This window comes from Adiantum capillus-veneris, chromosome 7 (genome assembly GCF_014529385.1).
Source record: "Adiantum capillus-veneris isolate H3 chromosome 7, ASM1452938v2, whole genome shotgun sequence".
In the NCBI taxonomy this organism is placed as follows: Eukaryota; Viridiplantae; Streptophyta; class Polypodiopsida; order Polypodiales; family Pteridaceae; genus Adiantum; species Adiantum capillus-veneris.
In genome coordinates this window covers 17,258,148-17,279,736 of record NC_140937.1, presented here as the reverse complement: position 1 = coordinate 17,279,736, position 21,589 = coordinate 17,258,148, and the positions used below count along the sequence as shown (strand labels likewise).

The following is a 21,589-nucleotide window of genomic DNA, read 5'->3' as shown; positions in this document are numbered from 1 at the left end:
AACAAACTTGGACACTGTAACAAACTTGGACACTCCAAGTCAAGAATCAACAGCGACAGCACCAAATAACCACTTCAAAGCAATTCACAGATCACAATAGATTTGCACTCGCCCGGCGGAGTTCCGTGCATAGAGATATTGGCCCCAAAGACAGGCGCCCCTTTCGGTATTTCTTTTTGTATTAATCAATCATCAAAGTACAAGAGAGCGGTTAGGGTTTCACTCTCAGACTCTGCGTCCAGATGCTCTGAGAAGTGAGGCCCTCACCACTAATTTAAAGGTTACAAGGGATGCCCAAAAGCAGAGCCCCAAAAGCTTTTAAAATCAAAAGCATCAGTTCTCTCTCTCTCTTAGAGAGGCTTTTCTTTTTTTTTTATAAAAAAAAAGCAAAAGCAAAATTCGCGTCGCTCATCATTTTTCAAAAAAAAAAAAATTAATAATCCGCCTCCGCGATTTCCGGAATTTAGGGTTGTTGGCAAAAATTAGGGTTTGCAGGAATTTTAGGGTTTCTGGCAGAAATTAGGGTTTCTGCTGTCCGCCACGTCATCACTTTGTGACATACCCCCCTCTTGAAAGCATTGTCATGGTCTAAGATCCGAATGAATGTTGAATGTCATGTGATGTCCTGTGATGTCTGGTGATGTCGTGTGATGTGACTGTCGATTTTGTACATGTGCTAGATGTGCGTTCCTAGTACGTAGGTACTACCAGTCAGTGTCTGCTAAGACGGTTTATGGCTTTTGTCGGTTTTGCAGGCGTAATCGCGGTCGATTACAATGCTTTCAAGAGGGGGGTATGTCACAAAGTGATGACGTGGCGGACTGCAGAAACCCTAATTTCTGCCAGAAACCCTAAAATTCCTGCAAACCCTAATTTTTGCCAAAAACCCTAAAATTCCGGCAAACCCTAATCAACCGCGACAGCACCAAATAACCACTTCAAAACAATTCACAGATCACAATAGATTTGCACTGACCCGGCAGAGTTCCGTGCCTAGAGATATTGGCCCCAAAGACTGGCGCCCCTTTCGGTATTTCTTTTTGTATTAATCAATCATCAAAGTACAAGAGAGCGATTAGGGTTTCACTCTCAGACTCTGCGTCCAGATGCTCTGAGAAGTGAGGCCCTCACCACTAATTTAAAGGTTACAAGGGATGCCCAAAAGCAGAGCCCCAAAAGCTTTTAAAATCAAAAGCATCAGTTCTCTCTCTCTTAGAGAGTCTTTTCTTTTTTTTATATAAAAAAAAAGCAAAAGCAAAATTCGCGTCGCTCATCATTTTCCAAAAAAAAAAAAAAATTAATAATCCGCCTCCGCGATTTCCGGAATTTAGGGTTTTTGGCAAAAATTAGGGTTTGCAGGAATTTTAGGGTTTCTGGCAGAAAGAAGGGTTTCTGCTATCCGCCACGTCTTCACTTTGTGACATACCCCCCTCTTGAAAGCATTGTAATCGACCGCGATTACGCCTGCAAAACCGACAAAAGCCATAAACCGTCTTAGCAGACACTGACTGTTAGTACCTACGTACTAGGAACACACATCTAGCACATGTACAAAATCGACAGTCACATCACACGACATCACAGGACATCACCAGACATCACAGGACATCACATGACATTCAACATTCATTCGGATCTTAGACCATGATTTATCGGCAATGTAGCTAGCAATCACATCTAGGTCCAATCGGGACCTCATCCATGTCCGATTGACTAACCCCTATTGCAACCATGTCTATTCGAGATCAATCAAATCAAAATGCTGCAGTCATTTCGGCATCAGTTCCTGCACTCACAAGAAGTCAAGAACAAATCAATATCATAATCAGGAATTCCATTTCATAAAGTCATCCAGCACAATACTGTCAGCTCTCAGTATCCCTGAAGTTCAAAGAGACATCAGTGACTTTAGTATCAAAATCGAGGCATCTGTTGACAAGGGAGCGGAGTAACTCTCCTCTTGTGCATCCCACTGCACCAGATCTTCGGCCAAGCAGAGTTTCTGGGTTCCATTTGGAGTAGACTATGCTAAACCAAAACATCGAGGTAAAGTTTCACAATCCAAGGAGTATCTGCTAGGTCCTCCTCCTCCATCCACTTCGCATCAAATGCAGGAAAGTTCTTTAACTAAACCAAGAACTGCCTTCGGACTTTACCTTTCTTCGTATGACTCATGAACTCCTGAATAGAAGCTGACTTCTGTTCCAAGCAGTGATTTCGGATCTCTGTAGGTAGACCCAGGGTAAACCGCTCAATCTGTTCTCTGAACGAGATCTTCTTGAATGAAGAGGCGGGTAGAAAAGAGCTCCAGAATCTTTCACAATAAGAATTCACTGTATCGCTCTTGGTCATCCGGAGATGGTTCCAAGCAGCTCGTATATCTCGCTCAAACTCTTGAGTCAACCAAGAAGAAATAAAAAGCCTCTTGAATTTCAGCCATGTAATTGGCACAGTCTTGCTTAATAGAAGCGTGGACCACCAAGTACGAGCATTCCCCTTAAAGTAAGAGGCAGCTCTCCGAATCTTGGAGTGCTCTGAATAGCGTCCTCTCGCTTTACTGTAACAAACTTGGACACTCCAAGTCAAGAATCAACCGCGACAGCACCAAATAACCACTTCAAAACAATTCACAGATCACAATAAATTTGCACTGGCCCGGCGGAGTTCCGTCCCTAGAGATATTGGCCCCATAGACTGGCGCCCCTTTCGGTATTTCTTTTTGTATTACTCAATCATCAAAGTACAAGAGAGCGGTTAGGGTTTCACTCTCAGACTCTGCGTCCAGATGCTCTGAGAAGTGAGGCCCTCACCACTAATTTAAAGGTTACAAGGGATGCCCAAAAGCAGAGCCCCAAAAGCTTTTAAAATCAAAAGCATCAGTTCTCTCTCTCTCTTAGAGAGTCTTTTCTCTTTTTTTTATAGAAAAAAGCAAAAGCAAAATTCGCGTCGCTCATCATTTTCCAAAAAAAAAAAAAAAATTAATAATCCGCCTCCGCGATTTCCGGAATTTAGGGTTTTTGGCAAAAATTAGGGTTTGCAGGAATTTTAGGGTTTCTGGCAGAAATTAGGGTTTCTGGTGTCCGCCACGTCATCACTTTGTGACATACCCCCCTCTTGAAAGCATTGTAATCGACCGCGATTACGCCTGCAAAACCGACAAAAGCCATAAACCGTCTTAGCAGACACTGACTGTTAGTACCTACGTACTAGGAACACACATATAGCACATGTACAAAATCGACAGTCACATCACACGACATCACAGGACATCACCAGACATCACAGGACATCACATGACATTCAACATTCATTCGGATCTTAGACCATGATTTATCGGCAATGTAGCTAGCAATCACATCTAGGTCCAATCGGGACCTCATCCATGTCCGATTGACTAATCCCTATTGCAACCATGTCTATTCGAGATCAATCAGACCAAAATGCTGCAGTCATTTCGGCTATCAGTTCCTGCACTCACAAGAAGTCAAGAACAAATCAGTATCATAATCAGGAATTCCATTTCATAAAGTCATCCAGCACAATACTGTCAGCTCTCAGTATCCCTGAAGCTCAAAGAGACATCAATGACTTTAGTATCAAAATCGAGGCATCTGTTGACAAAGGAGTGGAGTGACTCCCCTCTTGTGCATCCCACTGCACCAGATCTCCGGCCAAGCTGAATTCTGGGTTCCGTTTGGAGTAGACTATGCTAAACCAAAACATCGAGGTAAAGTTTCACAATCTGAGGAGTATCTGCTAGGTCCTCCTCCTCCATCCACTTCGCATCAAATGCAGGAAAGTTCTTGAACTTAACCAAGAACCGCCTTCGGACTTTACCTTTCTTCGTATCATTATGTGCCAAAATCTGTTCAGTAACAAGGATCTCCTCGTTTTCTTCCACTTTGGGTTGCTCATCAGGCTCCCCATCATCAAGCACATCACCCTTAACAGGGTTCAAGAGACTCACATGCAATGCATTATGAATCCTCCAAGTATCTGGCAGTTCCAATCGGAAGGAGACATCATTTATCTTGTCAGTAATCTGGAAAGGTCCGTAGTATCACATACTAAGCTTTGGAAAAAGCCTCTCCTTTCCCTGTTTCTTTCTTAGGCGTGCCTTCTCAAAAGTAAGAGCACCCAATCATCCTCCTTCAGTTTCCCGTCGCGACGATGGCGATCCGCTGCCTTTTTCTGTCGTTCTTGAGACTTCTGCAAAGTCTCGCGAACCTTGGCAAAAGCCATATCCAAGTCTCACGAATATTCATCCGCTTCCAATATCTAATCTTTCGTGCTCAGGAAGGATGGAACCTTCGCACCACTTTCAACAATCTCACATGGCGTCTTCCCTGTCGAAGAGTGTATCGTGTTATTGTAGGCAAATTCCACCAAAGGTAAGTTCTTTTCCCATTCAGTCTTCTGATGCGAGATACAAGACTTCAATAAATCTAAAATCACTGAATTGGCAATCTCAGATTGCCCGTCAGTCTGCAAGTGGAACGATGACGAGAACTGCAACCGCGTGCCAATGTTCTCCCAAATTGCCTTCCAAAACAAACTCATAAATCTGGGGTCTCCATCGGAGACAATCGTCTCAGGCGTGCCATGTAATCGGAAAATCATCGTGATCATTCTGTATTCTCGGGAGATCAAAAAAAATGAAATCCATTTCAATATTTTCCCAGGGGCGGGTGGGTATGGGTAAAGGCTGTAACAATCCCTGTGCCTTATGCCTGTCAAACTTGACCTTCTGGCATACCAAGCAACTGCGCACAAACTCTTCCACATCCTTCTTCAGTCTCCGCCAACAGAAATCTCTCTCTACCCCTTTCATGGTGGTAGCAATGCCGCAGTGACCCGTAAAAGGTGGACAGTGGCAATCAGTCATAACCTTTTCCCTCAACGGCTGTGTAACTCACAACATAGTCTTTTTCATCAAGTAGCCTTCCCGAAGGGTGTATCCAACTACTGTCTCCCCATCCCGTATCCGTGTGAAAATATCTGCAAAACCTGTATCTGTGGCATACTGATCGACCATATCCTCGAAGCTCCTATGATGTATCGCGGAAATAGCCAGAACCAACGGTTTCCCAGACAAAGTATCTGCCACCACATTCTTCTGTCCCTGCACATGGACAATCTGGAAGTGGAACTGTGACAAGATGTTCACCCACCGCATCTGCTTTTCCGAAAGCTGCTTCTGTGACAAGAAGTAGCGCAAACTCTGATGGTCTGTAAAGACAGTAAAATCCGCTCCGAGTAGGTAATGCCGCCACTGAGTAAGAGCGTGGATAACCGCCAAAAGCTCTTTCCCATAGATCTGTGCTGTCATCTCCGGCCTAGAGAACAAACGGCTCTCGTAAGCTATGACATGGCCTTCTTGCATCAAGACCGTACCCAGACTACGACCACAAGCATCACAATATACTTCAAATGACTTCTGCAAGTCCGGCAAAGTCAAAATATGGTCCTGTAGTCAATTTCTCTTTCAATGTCTGAAAGGCAGTCACCTCTGTGGGTCCCCACGAAAAAGGTACTCCTTTCTGTGTCAAGGTATGCAAAGGGGAAGCAACCTCTGCAAACTTTCGTATGAACCGCCTGTAGTACGAACACAGTCCCAAGAAGCTTCTAACTTCATGGACATTCCTCAAATCGGGCCAATCACAGATAGTCTCTATCTTGGCCGGGTCCATTCGCACTCCTGCTGCTGACACAATGTGTCCCAAAAAGTGTATCTCTAGTAGGAAAAATTCACTTTTCTTTGCATTAATCACTAACGTGTGATCTCGTAATGCCTGAAAGACTTGAAGCAGATGATCTCTGTGTTCTGCCTCATTCTTGGAGAAAACAATGATGTCGTCAAAGAAAGTGCCAACAAATAGCCTGTACTCTCGAAAAATCCTATCCATCATCCGGTTAAATGTCGCAGGAGCATTGGTTAAGCCAAAAGGCATCACCGAAAACTCAAATAACCCAAAAGTCGTCCGAAAAGCTGTCTTGTAGACATCTCCTGGTGCTATCCTGATCTGATGATATCCACTCTTCAAGTCAATCCTGCTAAAGCACGAGGATCCCTGTAACCTATCGAGTATATCATCGATCCTAGGAATCGGAAATCTGTTCTTGATGGTGATTTCGTTGAGAGTGCTATAATCGATGCACATTCTCCAAGATCCGTCTTTCTTCAAAACCAACAACACTGGAGAGCAATACGGTGAAGTACTAGGCTGGACAAGACCCTTTTCCAAGAGGTCTTTCACTGAGTTCATAATCTTTTCATTCTGTACTCGGCTCACACGATAAGGTGGCCGATTCGGTGGCGTGCTTCCAGATATCAGATCAATGGCATGATCTTCAGGCCCTCTCAAAAGCAATCGGCATGAGCGTGGAGAAAAAAAATCTTGGCGTTCTTTTCTTCAGGTCAAAACATATTCAACTTTTATCCATCGTTCAGTTCTCCCAAAAGAATGAGTACGAAAACTGAAGTTCTTCAAGTACAATCTCTAAGCCCTTCATTTATCAAAGTCGCTTTCTCGGCCCGGTAGTCAACCACGGCGTAGTTCTTGTGGTACCAAGGGATCCCGAGTAGAACGTCACTCACGTGCCCTGAACACCCCTGTCATTGCAAACGAAGTTTACCAATGCTCAGTGTAATGGCAACATCCCATCCGGGTGCCAGTCGAACTACCTCCGCCTGTGGCGTCAGTCTGTCGGGCGTAGTTCCAAATCGAGCCGCCAATTCCAAGTGAAAAGAAGTTGGCCTTGGCTCCTTCAAAAGAGCTTCCTGATCCTTCACTTTGCCCCGAAAGCGGCAAAGTTTGTACTTTCATTCATTAGATTCGGTGCAGGTCCCATGCCATGTGGTACCAGTTCTGCTTTTCTATCTGCCTTTTCTGCCACATTCCTCAGCTGCTCTCAAACTCTTAGGCCTGTTGTCGTCTTTATCATTCTGTTCTTTCTGTGCCTTTTTAGGGCACTTCGCGGAGATATGTCCAGTTTCCCCGCATCCAAAGCACTTCCCCTCCCTGATGTAGCGAGTCCGCTCCTAAGGAGTAAGTCTAGGTCGTGTATCCTTTTTCTCTGGGTTGCTCTTTCTTTTTCTACTTTCATTCCCAGAAGTCTGTCCGGTTCGTTGTGTCGTGACCTCGTCTGTGGGGTAGGCCAAACTGCCATAGTGAATGGCAAAGCCCCGCTTCGCATGACTCATCAACTCCTGAATAGAAGCTGACTTCTGTTCCAAGCAGTGATCTCGGATCTCTGTAGGTAGACCCAAGGTAAACCGCTCAATCTGTTCTCTGAATGAGATCTTCTTGAATGAAGAGGCGGGTAGAAAAGAGCTCCAGAATCTTTCACAATAAGAATTCACTGTATCGCTCTTGGTCATCCGGAGATGGTTCCAAGCAGCTCGTATATCTCGCTCAAACTCTTGAGTCAACCAAGAAGAGATAAAAAGCCTCTTGAATTTCAGCCATGTAACTGGCACAACCTTGCTTAATAGAAGAGTGGACCACCAACTACGGGCATTCCCCTTAAAGTAAGAGGCAGCTCTCCGAATCTTGGAGTGCTCTGAATAGCGTCCTCCCGCGAAAGCGATGTCAAACTGCTGTATAAAAGACAAAGCCTTCGAAGCATCTGAGTATCCTGAAAAAGTATCAAACATGATCGAGTGGCCACCTTCCTTAAACTCTCGGACTTTCTTGCTTTTATCTTCGAGAAAGTCATACTGGTTGGCTTTGTAAAAATTCTTCTTGTTCGCATAAAACTTTCCGTCATCGGAATCTAAGCTTTCTGTAGACGAGTCCTCAGTAGAACTGTCAGTCTCTGGGCGAGAATGTAGCCTTCTTTGCCTTTTTCTTGCCCGTTCCGAAGCTTTGTGTCTTGCTTCGCTTTTTGCTTTTTTCTGTCTTCTTCGCTCTAATCCGAGGAGCTAGAAGAACTGTCAGAAGAAGAAGAAGAAGAACTGGGTACTCCTTCAAATCGAACACGCTTCTTCCGTTTCTTTGCTTTGTCGAATGTCGATTGACGACCCAAATATCCCGGGAAGTCAGTACCTTTGTTCTGCTTTTTGCCGTGCTTCTTGCCTTTCTTTTGCACGTCGAAAAGCTGAGCAATCTGTGCATCAACCACGTTCTCCAGTTCCTTCTTCGTATATTTCTTGGAGGCAGAAGGTTTCTTGAGAGCGGGTTTCGGGAGTGGTGTTGTGGTTCTCTGCCACTCCATCTGTACCTCTTCCAAAGAGGTCTTGTTCATATATTTTGCCATCTTCGGGTCCTTGGCAAAATTGAGCATCATCATTGTTGCCTCGCTGATCAACTGGCGACGCTCTATCTCTCGCCGCTCCGCCTAAGTAGGCCAAGGCGGGCCATACTCTCTGCCTGAATCTTCGTTGTGATCCCAGCCCGCATCTCCAGATGCAGAGGGAGTCGACTGATCATTGCCTGAAGCCATAGGTGCCGCGGAAAAAAAAATTCGGAGATCGGATTTCCCGTAGAAGAGAAATCGGCCGTGCTCTGATACCACTGTAACAAACTTGGACACTGTAACAAACTTGGACACTCCAAGTCAAGAATCAACCGCGACAACACCAAATAACCACTTCAAAACAATTCACAGATCACAATAGATTTGCACTCGCCCGGCGGAGTTCCGTGCCTAGAGATATTGGCCCCAAAGACTGGCGCCCCTTTCAATATTTCTTTTTGTATTAATCCATCATCAAAGTACAAGAGAGCGGTTAGGGTTTCACTCTCAGACTCTGCGTCCAGATGCTCTGAGAAGTGAGGCCCTCACCACTAATTTAAAGGTTACAAGGGATGCCCAAAAGCAGAGCCCCAAAAGCTTTTAAAATCAAAAGCATCAGTTCTCTCTCTCTCTTAGAGAGTCTTTTCTTTTTTTTTTATAATAAAAAAGCAAAAGCAAAATTCGCGTCGCTCATCATTTTCCACAAAAAAAAAAAAAAATTAATAATCCGCCTCCGCGATTTCCGGAATTTAGGGTTTTTGGCAAAAATTAGGGTTTGCAAGAATTTTAGGGTTTCTGGCAGAAATTAGGGTTTCTGCTGTCCGCCACGTCATCACTTTGTGACAGCCATCCTCTCCGGTTCCCTAGCGTTCAGATTCCCCCAATCACCAGCAGAAGTCCCAGATAGCCAGCGTTTTTGGTTTCAGCCTTGGCAGTAGAAGAGTCAGTGTTTTTGGCATTTTCAGCCCTAGCGATCACCCTCGGGATCAGTGTTTTCTTAGCAGATAAAAACGCAGATTTTCAGCCTCCAAAAACGCTATTTCAGCAGTAGGAAAAACGCAGCAGATTCAGCCTAGTTGGTTGCAGATACACCTCATTTTCAGCCCATAAAAACGCAGCCAAAACAGTCATTTTCAGCCACCGAAACAGTCTCGAAATTCAGCAGTTAGAAGACCACAGATTTCAGCCCTAAAGTCGTCGTCCTCATCACCGTCGACGTCATCGGCATAGTCCCAGATTGCATCAGTCCATTGCATTGTCATTGTACCACTTTGTGCAATCAATAAGTAGACCACTCTCGCCGACGAGAGTGGGGCCTTCGGAGGAGGGTTTTACGACATCTCTGGTGTCGTATCTCTCTTCTCTCTCTATCTCTCAGTCTCATACACTTGCACGCACAGTGTCCATTCACTTTGTTTGTGATCATAGCACTTTCCATTAAGAACGGAAGGCTCTACCTTCCATAAGAACAAAAGGAACCTTGAGCACAGTTCGGAGCACTCATCTTGAGCAAAGCGCAAACACTCATTCCGCTGCACCTCTCTCTCTCTCTCTCTCTCTCTCTCTCTCTCTCGCGTTTTCTCTCCACCATCAATCTCTCTCTCAAGAGTTTTTGCCAATAATACCTCGCTCTCTCTCTAGCACTCCCCTTCCCCTTCAAGTTGAGCCCCTACGTGCATGCGTGCACTTGCAGATTGCTCGTTCGGTGGGCCATACGCCATAGGAGTTCGTCTACAAGGAAATCTGTCGCGATAGATTGAAGATCCATCCGTTCCCGAGAGGAGGGTTGCTCGTGGTTGCAGACAAGATCATCCCCTTATTCACCCTTTTCCAGTGCAGACTTATAGAAACCAACCCTAAATTATTTTTTCTTTTGATTTGTATTTAGACACTTTTTAAAACACTATTTGAGAATACTGTTTGTAAATTTTTGGAATAGATTATATTTGTTTTGAACTTGTCTTGGTGCCGATTGAATTTATTTGATTCTGGTTGCAATGTTGGTTTCAATCTCGTTTGATAACCTCTGAACAACGCAGACTATTGTCTAGGGATGGTTTAGTCGTAGATAGAAGCCTCTAAACGGCGCAAACTACGATCTGGGGATCGTTTAGTTGTATTTGCAGCCTCTAAACGATGCGGACTACGTTCTAGGGAGCGTTTGGTTGTATCTGGATATCTTTACGTTGGGGGACTACATATGTACATCTGTGTCAATTGCATAGCAATTTGTTTCCTTTGGTAGAGTTGTTGGTGATGCCAGCTGTTTCTTCTCCATCATCTTCATCATCGACTGCTCAGTCCCTTCTGTTTTTCCTCAGCCCTATGTTTTAACATGATACCAGTTGGTGGGCTCGGTCCGAAATTGAACAGCTTCCTTGGCAGCCCATTCCTTACTCCACATCACCTCTGGTGGCTTTTTGGTGGTCTTCGTATTTGATATGCAAATGCAGAGTGAGCTTTTGGTGGGAGTGCCTATCTTTCAGAGGCAGCTGTCATCTTCTCTCTTCCTTAGCTTGCCAGGGCACTTTTTACTCTCTTTAGGTGTTTTCCCCTGGCATTTCAGTTTTCTGTTTGCCCATGTGGCTAGTTGTAAACAGTTTTTTAGATGTTGCCTTCGGGCATGCTTTGTAATCAGTCTTGCACTTGCCCTCAAAATTGGCACCATTTGAGCATTCTGAGGGCTTTTCTAGTAATAGAAATCAGCCACTTTTTCTTGCCAAAAAACAAAAAGTATGACTGACCCTCACCATGCTACTATTCAAGGTGCTCTCTTTATTCAATTTTCATTATCCACAAAAAGCTCATCAACTAAGAAACTTAACTCCATTTCAGGCTGTGTTATATACCACATGGGAATATTTTCCTCCCTCGTTACCAGGACTTGTCAATAGCAGGTTGAAATGAGCAGCGAGAGATACAAAAATACCTTTTTGACTTCAAACCAGCCTGAATTTTGATCTCCTTGGCTGTCTTTCAGAGCATCCCCGTCTGTGTTACAAGTGACTTCAGCAGCAGGCAATCCACCTTGATTTGACTTTACCTCAGAAGCCTCGTTGCTGGATTTTAACAGTGTCAGATGTGAAAATTCAAACACAATCAATCAACAAATAGTTTACCTTGCTTCTATACCGTTCCTCCCTTTCTTGCCCCACCCCATTCCCCCAACACAAAGCCTCTTATCACTTCTGCTGATGCCATAAAACAACGCTCCAAATACTAACCATCAATTATAGTCATACCCCTTGTGATTTTTTGTGCCACTTTAATCATAAGTCAGAAACACTGATCAATCAGAAAGGTTGGAGTCAATAAACCTAGAAAGGCAGACAACCTCTCCAAAATGATCACTAGTAACTAGATCAACTAACAATAGATTGAGGAAAGTTTTACCTTTCAGCCTTCGACATGAAGGCCCAGCTCTTGAAATCTGAACAAAACTTCTCTTTACAAACCTGAAGCAATTAAGAATAGCTTAAGTAACCATTAATTCACCTTGTTTTTGAAAACGCTCTTTCAAGTAACTATGCAGCACACGCAAAAGAAGTTGCAAGGCAAAAGACAACACAAGCAACAAGGCCATTGCCACTTGTTTCTAGCATCGTATAAAAAACAAGCTGTCTCTCTTTATGATGTACTACAAACTGAGGGATAGAAGGAGCCTTTCAAATAAAAAAACTATTTGTGTAGCCTTTGGGTACAAGATGCTATAAGGGGTGCACCAACTCTATCAAGCTGGGTCTCTAAAATATGCCAGCAATTGACAGCATGCTCATGTAGATCAATAATTTAAGCTATTATACCTCATTAATTTTATGCTATGTGAGCTAGGCTGTCCATTATTTCAAGTATATTGTGTATTGAATGCTATACTACACATATTAACTTCTCATTTATTCCAAAAAGTTTTTGCATATGCCTGGAGAGGGGAGCAAATAGAGGAGACAAATACTAAGAAAGAGAGGCAGAGAGAGAGAGAGAGAGAGAGAGAGAGAGAGAGAGAGAGAGAGAGAGAGAGAGAAGAAGAAGAAGAAGAAGAAGAAATGCAATGATATATTAATGTCTTCGAAAATGACCGATGAGGCCAAACCATTACAAACTGGTGAATCTGATACCATGTTTGGGTACAAAAAAAGAGGGGGTACTAAACTAGAGGTGCTACTGATTGGAAATGTGTATGGCATGTGTGATCACTGATATAGTGTGTGCCCAATACAAGAGAATGATATGATGGGTTGATGAGTCCATCCTCATATGTACTCTGGATGTCGAGCTAGTATGGCTTGGATCCTCTGTTGTAATCTCCGTCGATGCTGTGAAGCTCTTCTCATCGGTCGTGGAGAGAGACAGAGATGAAATGAAATGAAATCTTATATTAAGCATCTTCAAAAGGCCAAAATGACCCATGGGACCAAACTCATACAATCCTGATGTATTAATACAATGTCTGGGTACAAAATATGAAGTAAAATAAAAGCTAAAATGAACATCAATGTCCAAGATGTCCGGCATCGGATGCTGACTGAGGATGTACTGCATCGGTCGTTGAAGAATATTGTCAATGTCCACGCTGGTAAATAGTCGTACTGGACGTCTCGCATGCCGTGCTAGAATAGTCCTGATCCTCTAACGGAGCCTCCATCGATGTCTTCGTGGCCCTCGTAGACATGGGCGTCTAGCTCTCCCAAGCTCAACGGCTCTGTCAGTCAATATACCTCTGGTATAGGTGGACTTTGAAGCCTATTGTGAAGCTTGCTCATCTGATTGTTTAGTCTCTGCTCTAAAGAAATCAGTGATTTTGTAATGTGACAGCGGAAGTGAATGTTGAACTTTGCTCAAGATGAGTGCTCCGAAATGTGCTCAAGGTTCCTTTTACTTAGGGAAGGGAGAGCCTTCCGTTCTTAATGAGAGAGTGCAATCGACACAAACAAAGTGAATGGACACTGTGAATGGAAGTGCATGAGACTGAGAGATAGAGAAGAGAATACGACACCAAAGACGTTGTAAAACCCTCCTCCGAAGGCCCCACTCTCTATGGCAAGAGTGGTCTACTTATGATTGCACAAATCTCTACAATGCTTGGACTTGCCGACGATGTCGACGACGATGAGGACGTCGACAGGACGGCTGAAAACTGAAAATGCTAAGGGCTGAAATCTGCAAATCTTTATCTGCTGAATTCTGACTCTATGTCGGGGACGATGTCGATGGCGACGATGCGACGACGCCGCGCTGAAAACGCAGATGCTGAAATCTGCGTTTTCCGCGCTGAAACTGCAAACTTCGCGGGATCTGACCGTGCGGCGAGGATCTACTGCGGGAAGGTGAGATCTGCGAGGTTCGGGACTTCTTTTGCGAGTGCCAAGGGCTGAACACTGAAAACGCTGGTGTTTCTTGATCTTCCGTTGCGGTGAAACTGCAACGCGAGGATCTACTGCGGGAAGGTGAGATCTGCGAGGTTCGCGACTTCTTTTGCGAGTGCTAAGGGCTGAAAACTGAAAACGCTGGTGTTTCTTGATGTTCCGTTGCGGTGAAACTGCAAAACGCTATGCTGATGCAAAAATGCTAGGGCTGAAAACGGTCTTCTGCTGCTGCCGACAACCTTGCATTGCAAAACGCTAGGCTAATCTGCTGTGGTCTGGTCGCCAAGCTGATGCAGAAGCAAAAACGCTGGCTGATCTGAGTTCTTGTCAAAAACGCTAGCCAAGCTGCTGTGGAGCAAAAACGCTAGAGGTCCTTGGGGTCCTGCTGAGAAGTTGCTTGCGAGCAATGCTCCTACTGCCTCTTCTGCCAGAAAGTGCTAGCGCTAGGTTTCTATTTATACAAACTTAGCAAAATTGCCCTACCTACTTTCCAACAAAAGTCACTTAAAAATAATAAGTGAAAAATGTCAAAAATAGGGAAAATAGGTCTATGCACTGTAAAAATGCTCCTGATGGGTTCTGATGGAAATCTGATGATCATGCTGTGTGCAACCAGAGGATATGCATCTAATCTAAGTGCCTGGACATGCACGGTCTGCGAACAGACTCACAAAAGTGCCAGATCACTTCCTATTCTAGACTGACTTGACTAAACTGAACCATGGTCATGTTGTAGCTTGTCCACGGACACATAGGGTTGGATGTGTCACGTGACACATTTCCCTCTGTGAATGTCTCCCACCGTCTAATCTCCTCAAGAGACTCTCCCTGTGTCTGCGTAACTCTAGCACAAACAACCCGAGGCATCTTTGATCCTGATATCTCATGACTAGCCAATGGTCCAAAGCCCTCTCTGAATAGACAGTGAAAGTTGCCTCATATCTCATAGTACACTGGACAATGGAATATGTGATGTAACTCTATCTCTAGCTCTATATGACACAACTGATAAATTCCGGCCTCTGTTGGTAGTCTCCTAAATCTACAAGTTTCAATCTTTGGCTCAATCTCTAGTTGGTGCGATGATGTGCGCATCTAACCAATAGCACATCGTATCCCATGAGATAAGTGAATGTCCATATAGGCAGGTCTGATCATATATCCATCCTCTATGACCAAGAGAAGATGCTCTCTGTAGGAAGCCATCTTCGTGCCAAGCTCTCGGGTCGGCTCTGTCCATGTCCTCCAGTGTCTAGTTGAATCAAATCCTCTCTAATGAGGCGGGTAATCTCGATGTATGTGAGGGACAAGGAGGGTGCATCCAACAAGTACTGGAAGGGGGGGTAGTCTGTTCACACTAAAACCATGTATCTGAAACCAGGATGTCATCTGTGCATACCAACAAGATGTGTCTCCATGTGAGGCAAGTTGTCGAGAAGACTCCAAAGCTAAGCGAGCACATCTATCTTTGAGGAGATCCCAGATACTCTATATAAAAGACACAGATTTCATAAGTGCCTCAATGACCAGCGGGGGAGCTTTGTTTTCATGATTGGTCATGACTGTTCGTTCATGTCTCTTGATCTCCTATAAAAGAACCTATTGTACTCAGTTTCATTCATTCAATCAAGCAACATAGTTCTAGTCTCTTTAGTCGAATTTCAACTTTTAAGTATGGGAACACTCCCCAATGCCTACACCTAGCAGACACGGGCTGTGCTCATGTGCAATCAGAGGGTCTGCAACTACTCCAAAGTGTCTGGACATGCACATCTACAGGCTCACAAGGTGCCAGAACACTTCCTAGGTTGTCCTAAACCCTAGAAGTAGGAGTTAGCTTGTCCACATGCAACTAGGGTTAGATGTGCACGTGACTATTCTTAGACGTGATGTGTTCACAGTTCACGAATGGGGATTCTTGGACGTAGTGTGATCTACAGTTCAACTTTCTATATGGCGACTGGTGCTCAAGATGGCATCTTCAATATGGTGACAAGTTGACGATTGCAAATCTCAAGTGCCGGTAGTAGACGTACTACTGGGGTGTCCATGGTCGCTTCTTCGACTTGGATCTTCCCATATATGTTCACACAGGGTGTTAAAATTATGCATCTCAAGTGAATGCCTAGTGTGATCCTATTTATTGAATCTGTTATTATTACGTATTTATTTTACTTGCTTAACATGAGCCTCGATCAAGCGATTCATGTGAGGGGTATTTAAGTCCCTCGAGAGAGTATGAAAGAAGTACCCTTTCCCGATTGTGATATTAATATAATTCATTGCTAGTTGGTTGGTTTGAGCAAACTCTCATTCATTCTCTCTCTATCTCTACGCTTCCGCATCGCCGACTAAAACAACTCTCAATCCCTAATCTCCTCTTGGGAGATAATAGAGCCACTAGTCAATAGAAGATGAAACTCTAACAGATGCACTGCCTTCTTGTCCCCGTACATGCATATTGTGCCCATGTTAGAACTTAGAGGTCATGTCGGGCAATTCATGTGAGGGGTATTTAAGCCCCCCAAGAGACCATGAAAGAAGCACTCTTTCCCGATTGTGATGACAATATTATTCATTACTGGTTGGTTGGTTCTAACAAACTCTCTCTCACTCTCGTTCATTCTCTCTCTATCTCCACACTTTTGCATCGCCAACTTTGGAAAAAACAACCCTCACTCCCTAGTCTCCTCTTGGAAGATACTAGAGCCACCAATGACGGTGACTCGATAGAAGACGAAACTCTAACAGATGCAGTGCCCTGATGTCCTCGTACATGCATATTGTGCCCATGTTAAGAGGTCATGACAACAGTGTGCAAGGCTAGTTGTACGGATGGTCTATCGTGCAAGGGGTACTCCTACGAGGGCATGTCTCATCTATACCAGACTTCCCCATGAACGCACTTGTACGTGCAGCTTGTTATGAGCATAGAGCCTTTCGGAGAGCTCTCTCACCCAGATGTCCTGTCTCTATCATCTGTGATTTGTCTTTTCCACATTGTTCTGTATGTGGACGTCGAATTGCAAGTGTTCTTATGTGGCAGAGGATCCTACAAGAGTCTAGCCACATGAAAGTGGGCATGTCCACTAGTTCGGAGGCCAATCCATGTTATTACCGCATCTTTCACTGCGTATTTTAACATCTATCGCATCCATCAACAATGAGGAACTTGGGTGAAATGGATTTTGCAATCAAGTTTTTTAGATGAGTATAAAGCTTGCCTTGTTGCAAAAGGTTATGCAAGAAAGAAGGTGAAGACTTTGAAGAGACTTTTGCTTCCATCTGTCACAAACTGTTGACGTGTCAAGTCACGAAGAACGGAGCCAACCTTCAGACCCCGTCCGATGGGGCCTAAGTGACCTAAAGGCATTAAAATAAAACTGGACCCAACACACACAGGCTAATTTGCGAGTTGATGACGTGGCAGCTGCTGTACAGATTTTCGGATTTTACGTTGGCTTGCTGACGTGGCAGATTGTACAAATTTTCGCATTTCATGCTGGTTGCTGACATGGCAAAGCTGTACGGGTTTCCGTGCGCTGGCAGCTTTTGAGCACCTACTTTTGGACCAGATGCTTTTGAGTTCGTGTAACTACTTTTGAGGCCAAGGGCCTTTAAATATGTGCAAAGGGCTCATTCTTTGGCACGCTTCGGTGAGAAGGTGCAGAGTGTGACTACCGGCATTGTACTGAGTTCAAGTAATATAAAGAAATACCGAAAGGGGCGCCAAGGTTGGGGCCAGTACTCTCTGGGGTGGAATTCCGCCACTCCATGTTGCGTGTGCTCTCTCTTTCAGTTCAGTTATTATTGAAGTGTTAAAAGTCTGTTCAGTATGTTCTTTTTCGTTGGCACGTGGTGCCCGTCTTGTGACACCATCACACATTAAATCATTATATGTCTTGATTTGCTCTCGCTACCTAGTGTTGCATGTCTATCAAACAGATGGTAGGTACGCTTTCTTTAATGGTGATTTGAAAGAAAATTTGTATGTGCAAATACTCCTTGGTTTTGTTAATGATGCTTATAAGAATCATATCTACTTCTTGAGGATCATTCCTATTAGCTAAAGAAAGACTTTTAACTCTTAAGGTCTTAAACAAGCACCCCAAGGCATGCTATGATAAGATACACAATTATCCCGTCTATCTACATTTTGGAGCTTTCTGATACCTATACTAATCTCTATGTGCTTCTTGTGGATGACGCGATTTCAACATTATCTTGAACACGGATTATCCCACTCACACTCTTTGACAAGAACCTTGTTAGTCTGAAGTCTACATTGCTAAAGCCTATTTTTGTTGTCACTCACCTTGGATCATTGCACTAATTTTTGGCTTAGAAATCTGGCAATTTCCGATTCAATATTTTCATCTATCAAAGGAAGTAGGTTCAAAAATGGCTTGGGGAGTATGTACTATACCATGGAACATACCTTTTCAATATCTTGTTCTATAGATCCTAATTCTAGATTGCCAAGGATGTGATACTCCTAAGATAGACGCCATGGTATATAAGCAGCTAGTTGAATCCCTATTTTATTTGGCTAACACTCGACCAGATCTCTCTTATGCTATGAGTATCTCCAATCAATTCTTTAGTCGGCCTCATAGCTCGGACTGACAGACTACGTGCAATTAGGGACTATGGTGTTTCACATTTGCTCGTGGTGATGCTCTAACTGGTTATAGTGATTCTGAGATTGGGCTCATTGGATTGACAATTGAAGATCAACTTTTGTTTATTGCATTTGAAATCTAGAAAGGTAAAGAGTGCTGTCTGTTTTTCTATTGAGATTGAGTATCAGGCTTACCTTGACACTTTATCAGAAGCCCTTTGGCTACAACCGACTCTAGATCATCTTGCCATTCCATCTCCTTCCATATTCTCAAAGTGCTATTGCTCTAGCACATAATCCTCTTGTTCATTGATAACTAAAACATAGTATAACTCCGCACAAGCACAAATATACAATGGGTAGAAACTATGACAGTACTCTGCTAATACCTATCAATATCTGGTCCAGCAATTTGCACTTAACATGGCCATAGGTCACATAAAAATTGCCTCAAAGCTGCAAAAATACTCAGATTGCCATTGCCTTGAGCGTTTATGTTAAAATAGACAAAAAAGGGTGTCAGGAATCTGGATGCAAGTCCAAACAAGGAAAATTCTCCATTAAACGCAACTTTTGTACGTGGAGCATCATACATACGAACACCAGTGACCACATTGATTCTAGTCAAGAAGAGATGTTTTTGGACTGACCTGTGGGCAAAAACTTGTGGCTGAGCCTCATTGCTGAGAAACCTCTGCTTTCACAATAGGTGCAAGCGTCTCTCTCTCTCTCTCTCTCTCTCTCTCTCTCTCTCTCTCTCTCTCCGTCCGTCTCTCCGTGTGTGTACATGTAGATTTGCACATTTCAGTGCGCTTGTGTATACATGCTTCAACTGTTTGGAGCTCTACAAGGTCTGTGCGTGCGTATTCCCTCGGGCGAATGCTCACGGCAGGCGCGCTTGGAATTCTTTTTTCACATTTCACGCGCCATCTTGGAGAAACAACTGCTATAATGCAGGAGGGCCGGCCATTGAGTACTAAGTATCTATATGTATACTTTCTATACTTTATATATTAAGGAGACTGGTTTTCAAGGCCACGTGTCAAAGTTTGTTGCATCCGGTGAGTTTCGATTTATATGAGTGAGGGGGAGAGGGGGAGAGAGAGAGGCCGTCGAGGCGGTCGGCCGTACTAGTTAATCTATATTATATATTAAGGAAACTGATTTTCCAATGCCATGTGTCAAAGTTTGCTGCATCCGGTGAGTTCCGATTTATATGAGTGAAGGGGAGAGGGGGAGAGAGAGAGGCCGTCGAAGGCGGCCGGCCGTACTAGTTAACCTACAAAATTTGGAAGAACTAGTCTCTTTCTCTTTCCCTCTTCATCGCATGCACAGAGGCTTCTGAGTTTAGCCTTCATGTCGCAGATTTTAACACGTGTAAAGGGCTCCCCCTTCCACCATATTATGTTAATTTAGATTTAACGGAAAACAAGTGGTGAAGCCTTCCATGACGAGATGCCGCTGAGCAAAAAAAACTTCTTTTGAAGAGGAAATAAGCAAAGAGCAATGGCGTATTTTAGGTGTTTATTGCTAAGAAAGGTCTTGAAACAACACTTTTATCGAGTAGTGCTACATACATAAGCAATAATAATCATACAAGTACTTTTTGCATATATACCTAAGAAAATTTTTGAAAGTTACATGTTTATATAATAGAGATATTTACAATCAACAAGTCTGTAGTGAAAGGGAAGGGAGGTAGTAGGGTTGGGTGCAAATCAAGAGCGCATGGGCTAGGGACTCCCATGTTGGGGACTCAAGAGAGTCTAGAAAGGGGGGGGGGGGGGGGGGGGGGTTGATGTATGGAGAGAATCGCATGTGCATAGGAGCAAGGTCATGGGAAATCCGATTAAGTAGGAATCTTTGAAAGAAACAAATCATAATCTTTTTTATTAAAGTATCTCTAGTAAATTAAAGTATCGTTAGTACATTTCTTTCAAATATGGATGTTGGCAGAGGTCCAAGCTTCCATGGTAGTTTGACAAAGGACTATGCTAGCTAGAAGAGTCGTTGGTGAGGGAAGTGGGAGCTTTTGCATATGTATCATAAGTTGTCCACAATGTGTTTTACATTGCTTGCAATGCAATGCGCCATAAGCCTCAAGACAATCAACCCTTTGTCCACAATGTGTTTTACACTGCTTGCAATGCAATGCAATCTACTTATGAAGGCACTTGGAGAAGGTGATAAATGCTTTATCTGCCATGACAAAAGAACCCTCATTAATTAGTACGACCATCGCTAAGCCTATACCAAACTAGCATTTGCAAAATTTGGTGCCAATGTTTCTCTACATGCATTGCAAAATGGCCTCCGACATTTGGTCCTTGGGAAGCATTAACGTGTTGGAGATGCTCGTCTCCTAAAGCCAAGGCTAGCACTAATGAGCTGCAAGAGAGCCCACCACTACCAAAGCTGGTGTCCACACAGGCCAATGATAATTCTTGGCTATGTTTGTAAAGCAACCCGAAGGCAAAGCCCACAACACATTGGAGATTGTGCACCAATCGATTGTCATGTGGGACTGTAAGAGAGATCAATCGGGGAAGCAGGAATCAAGTGCAATTGAGAGGATTTATTAGGTTCAAGGTCTCCAATTAGAAGCTACTAGACCAATATCGAGGATGAGATCATGCATGTTGTATAAGTAGTCTATCAATATGCTAATTTTTGGTGGCACTCAGCTCCATACTAAATGCAATTGGTGTTATATAAGTCCCACATATGTGCAAGTTTGACTACAAATATAAGTTAGATGAAGCGCACGGAAGTTGGGGAGCTCCTCTAGTTGTTGCCCATCTGTCGCAAGAAGTTCCTCTCTCTCTCTCTCTCTCTCTCTCTCTCTCTCTCTCTCTCTCTCTCTCTCTCTCTCTCTCTCTCTCTCTCTCTCTCTCTCTCTCTCTCTCTAAGGTCAGGGGCTATCACCCATGCGGTGCCCATTGAGCACACGATTCTTACAACAGGCGCGAGTTGAACTAAAAGGTTGTTGCGCAAGCCTCCTCGGGGGAAGGGGCGGTGGTGCACACGTGAAGAACAGAAGAAGGGGAGGGTAATCGTGCTACCAAAAGGGGAGGGGAAGGGAATATTTGACGTTAATGAATTGATTTCTTCAAAAGTAGTAGGTAGATGATAGTGATGGAGTATGTCTGTTCAATTTTTAAAAAATTGAGAATCAACGAATTTAATAAGATTGTTGGGTTTATTGGTCTCTCTCTCCCACATGTCGTTGTCATGCCATCGCTCTCTCTTTCTCTTCCACGTGTAGCTCCGTGTATAGGGTTCTCGATTCGGCTCTTTTTGTTGCACATGAGTAGATTTAGTACGCAAACTCTTGACCCAACATCTGTGTGTGTGTGTGTGTGTGTGT

The 21,589-nt window shown here is 43.8% G+C and overlaps 1 protein-coding gene across 4 annotated transcripts in view; it reads right to left on the bottom strand.

Moving 5' to 3' along the window:
• LOC147453495 (uncharacterized) overlaps positions 1 to 19,182 on the bottom strand; it is a 73,141-nt gene extending 53,959 nt beyond the window's left edge. For 3 of the 4 annotated variants that reach the window (XM_086515671.1, XM_086515673.1, XM_086515674.1), the window contains exons 1-4: positions 18,873 to 19,182; positions 11,632 to 11,693; positions 11,358 to 11,523; positions 11,168 to 11,297 (exon numbers count right to left, since the gene is read on the bottom strand). In XM_086515671.1, the coding sequence (XP_086371797.1) occupies positions 11,168 to 11,297; positions 11,358 to 11,398 (171 nt within the window). In that variant the 5' untranslated portion in view covers positions 11,399 to 11,523; positions 11,632 to 11,693; positions 18,873 to 19,182. The remainder of the gene's footprint in view (positions 1 to 11,167; positions 11,298 to 11,357; positions 11,524 to 11,631; positions 11,694 to 18,872) is intronic. The other variant, XM_086515672.1, reaches the window with a different exon arrangement.
• Between the last annotated feature and the right edge of the window lie 2,407 nt (positions 19,183 to 21,589).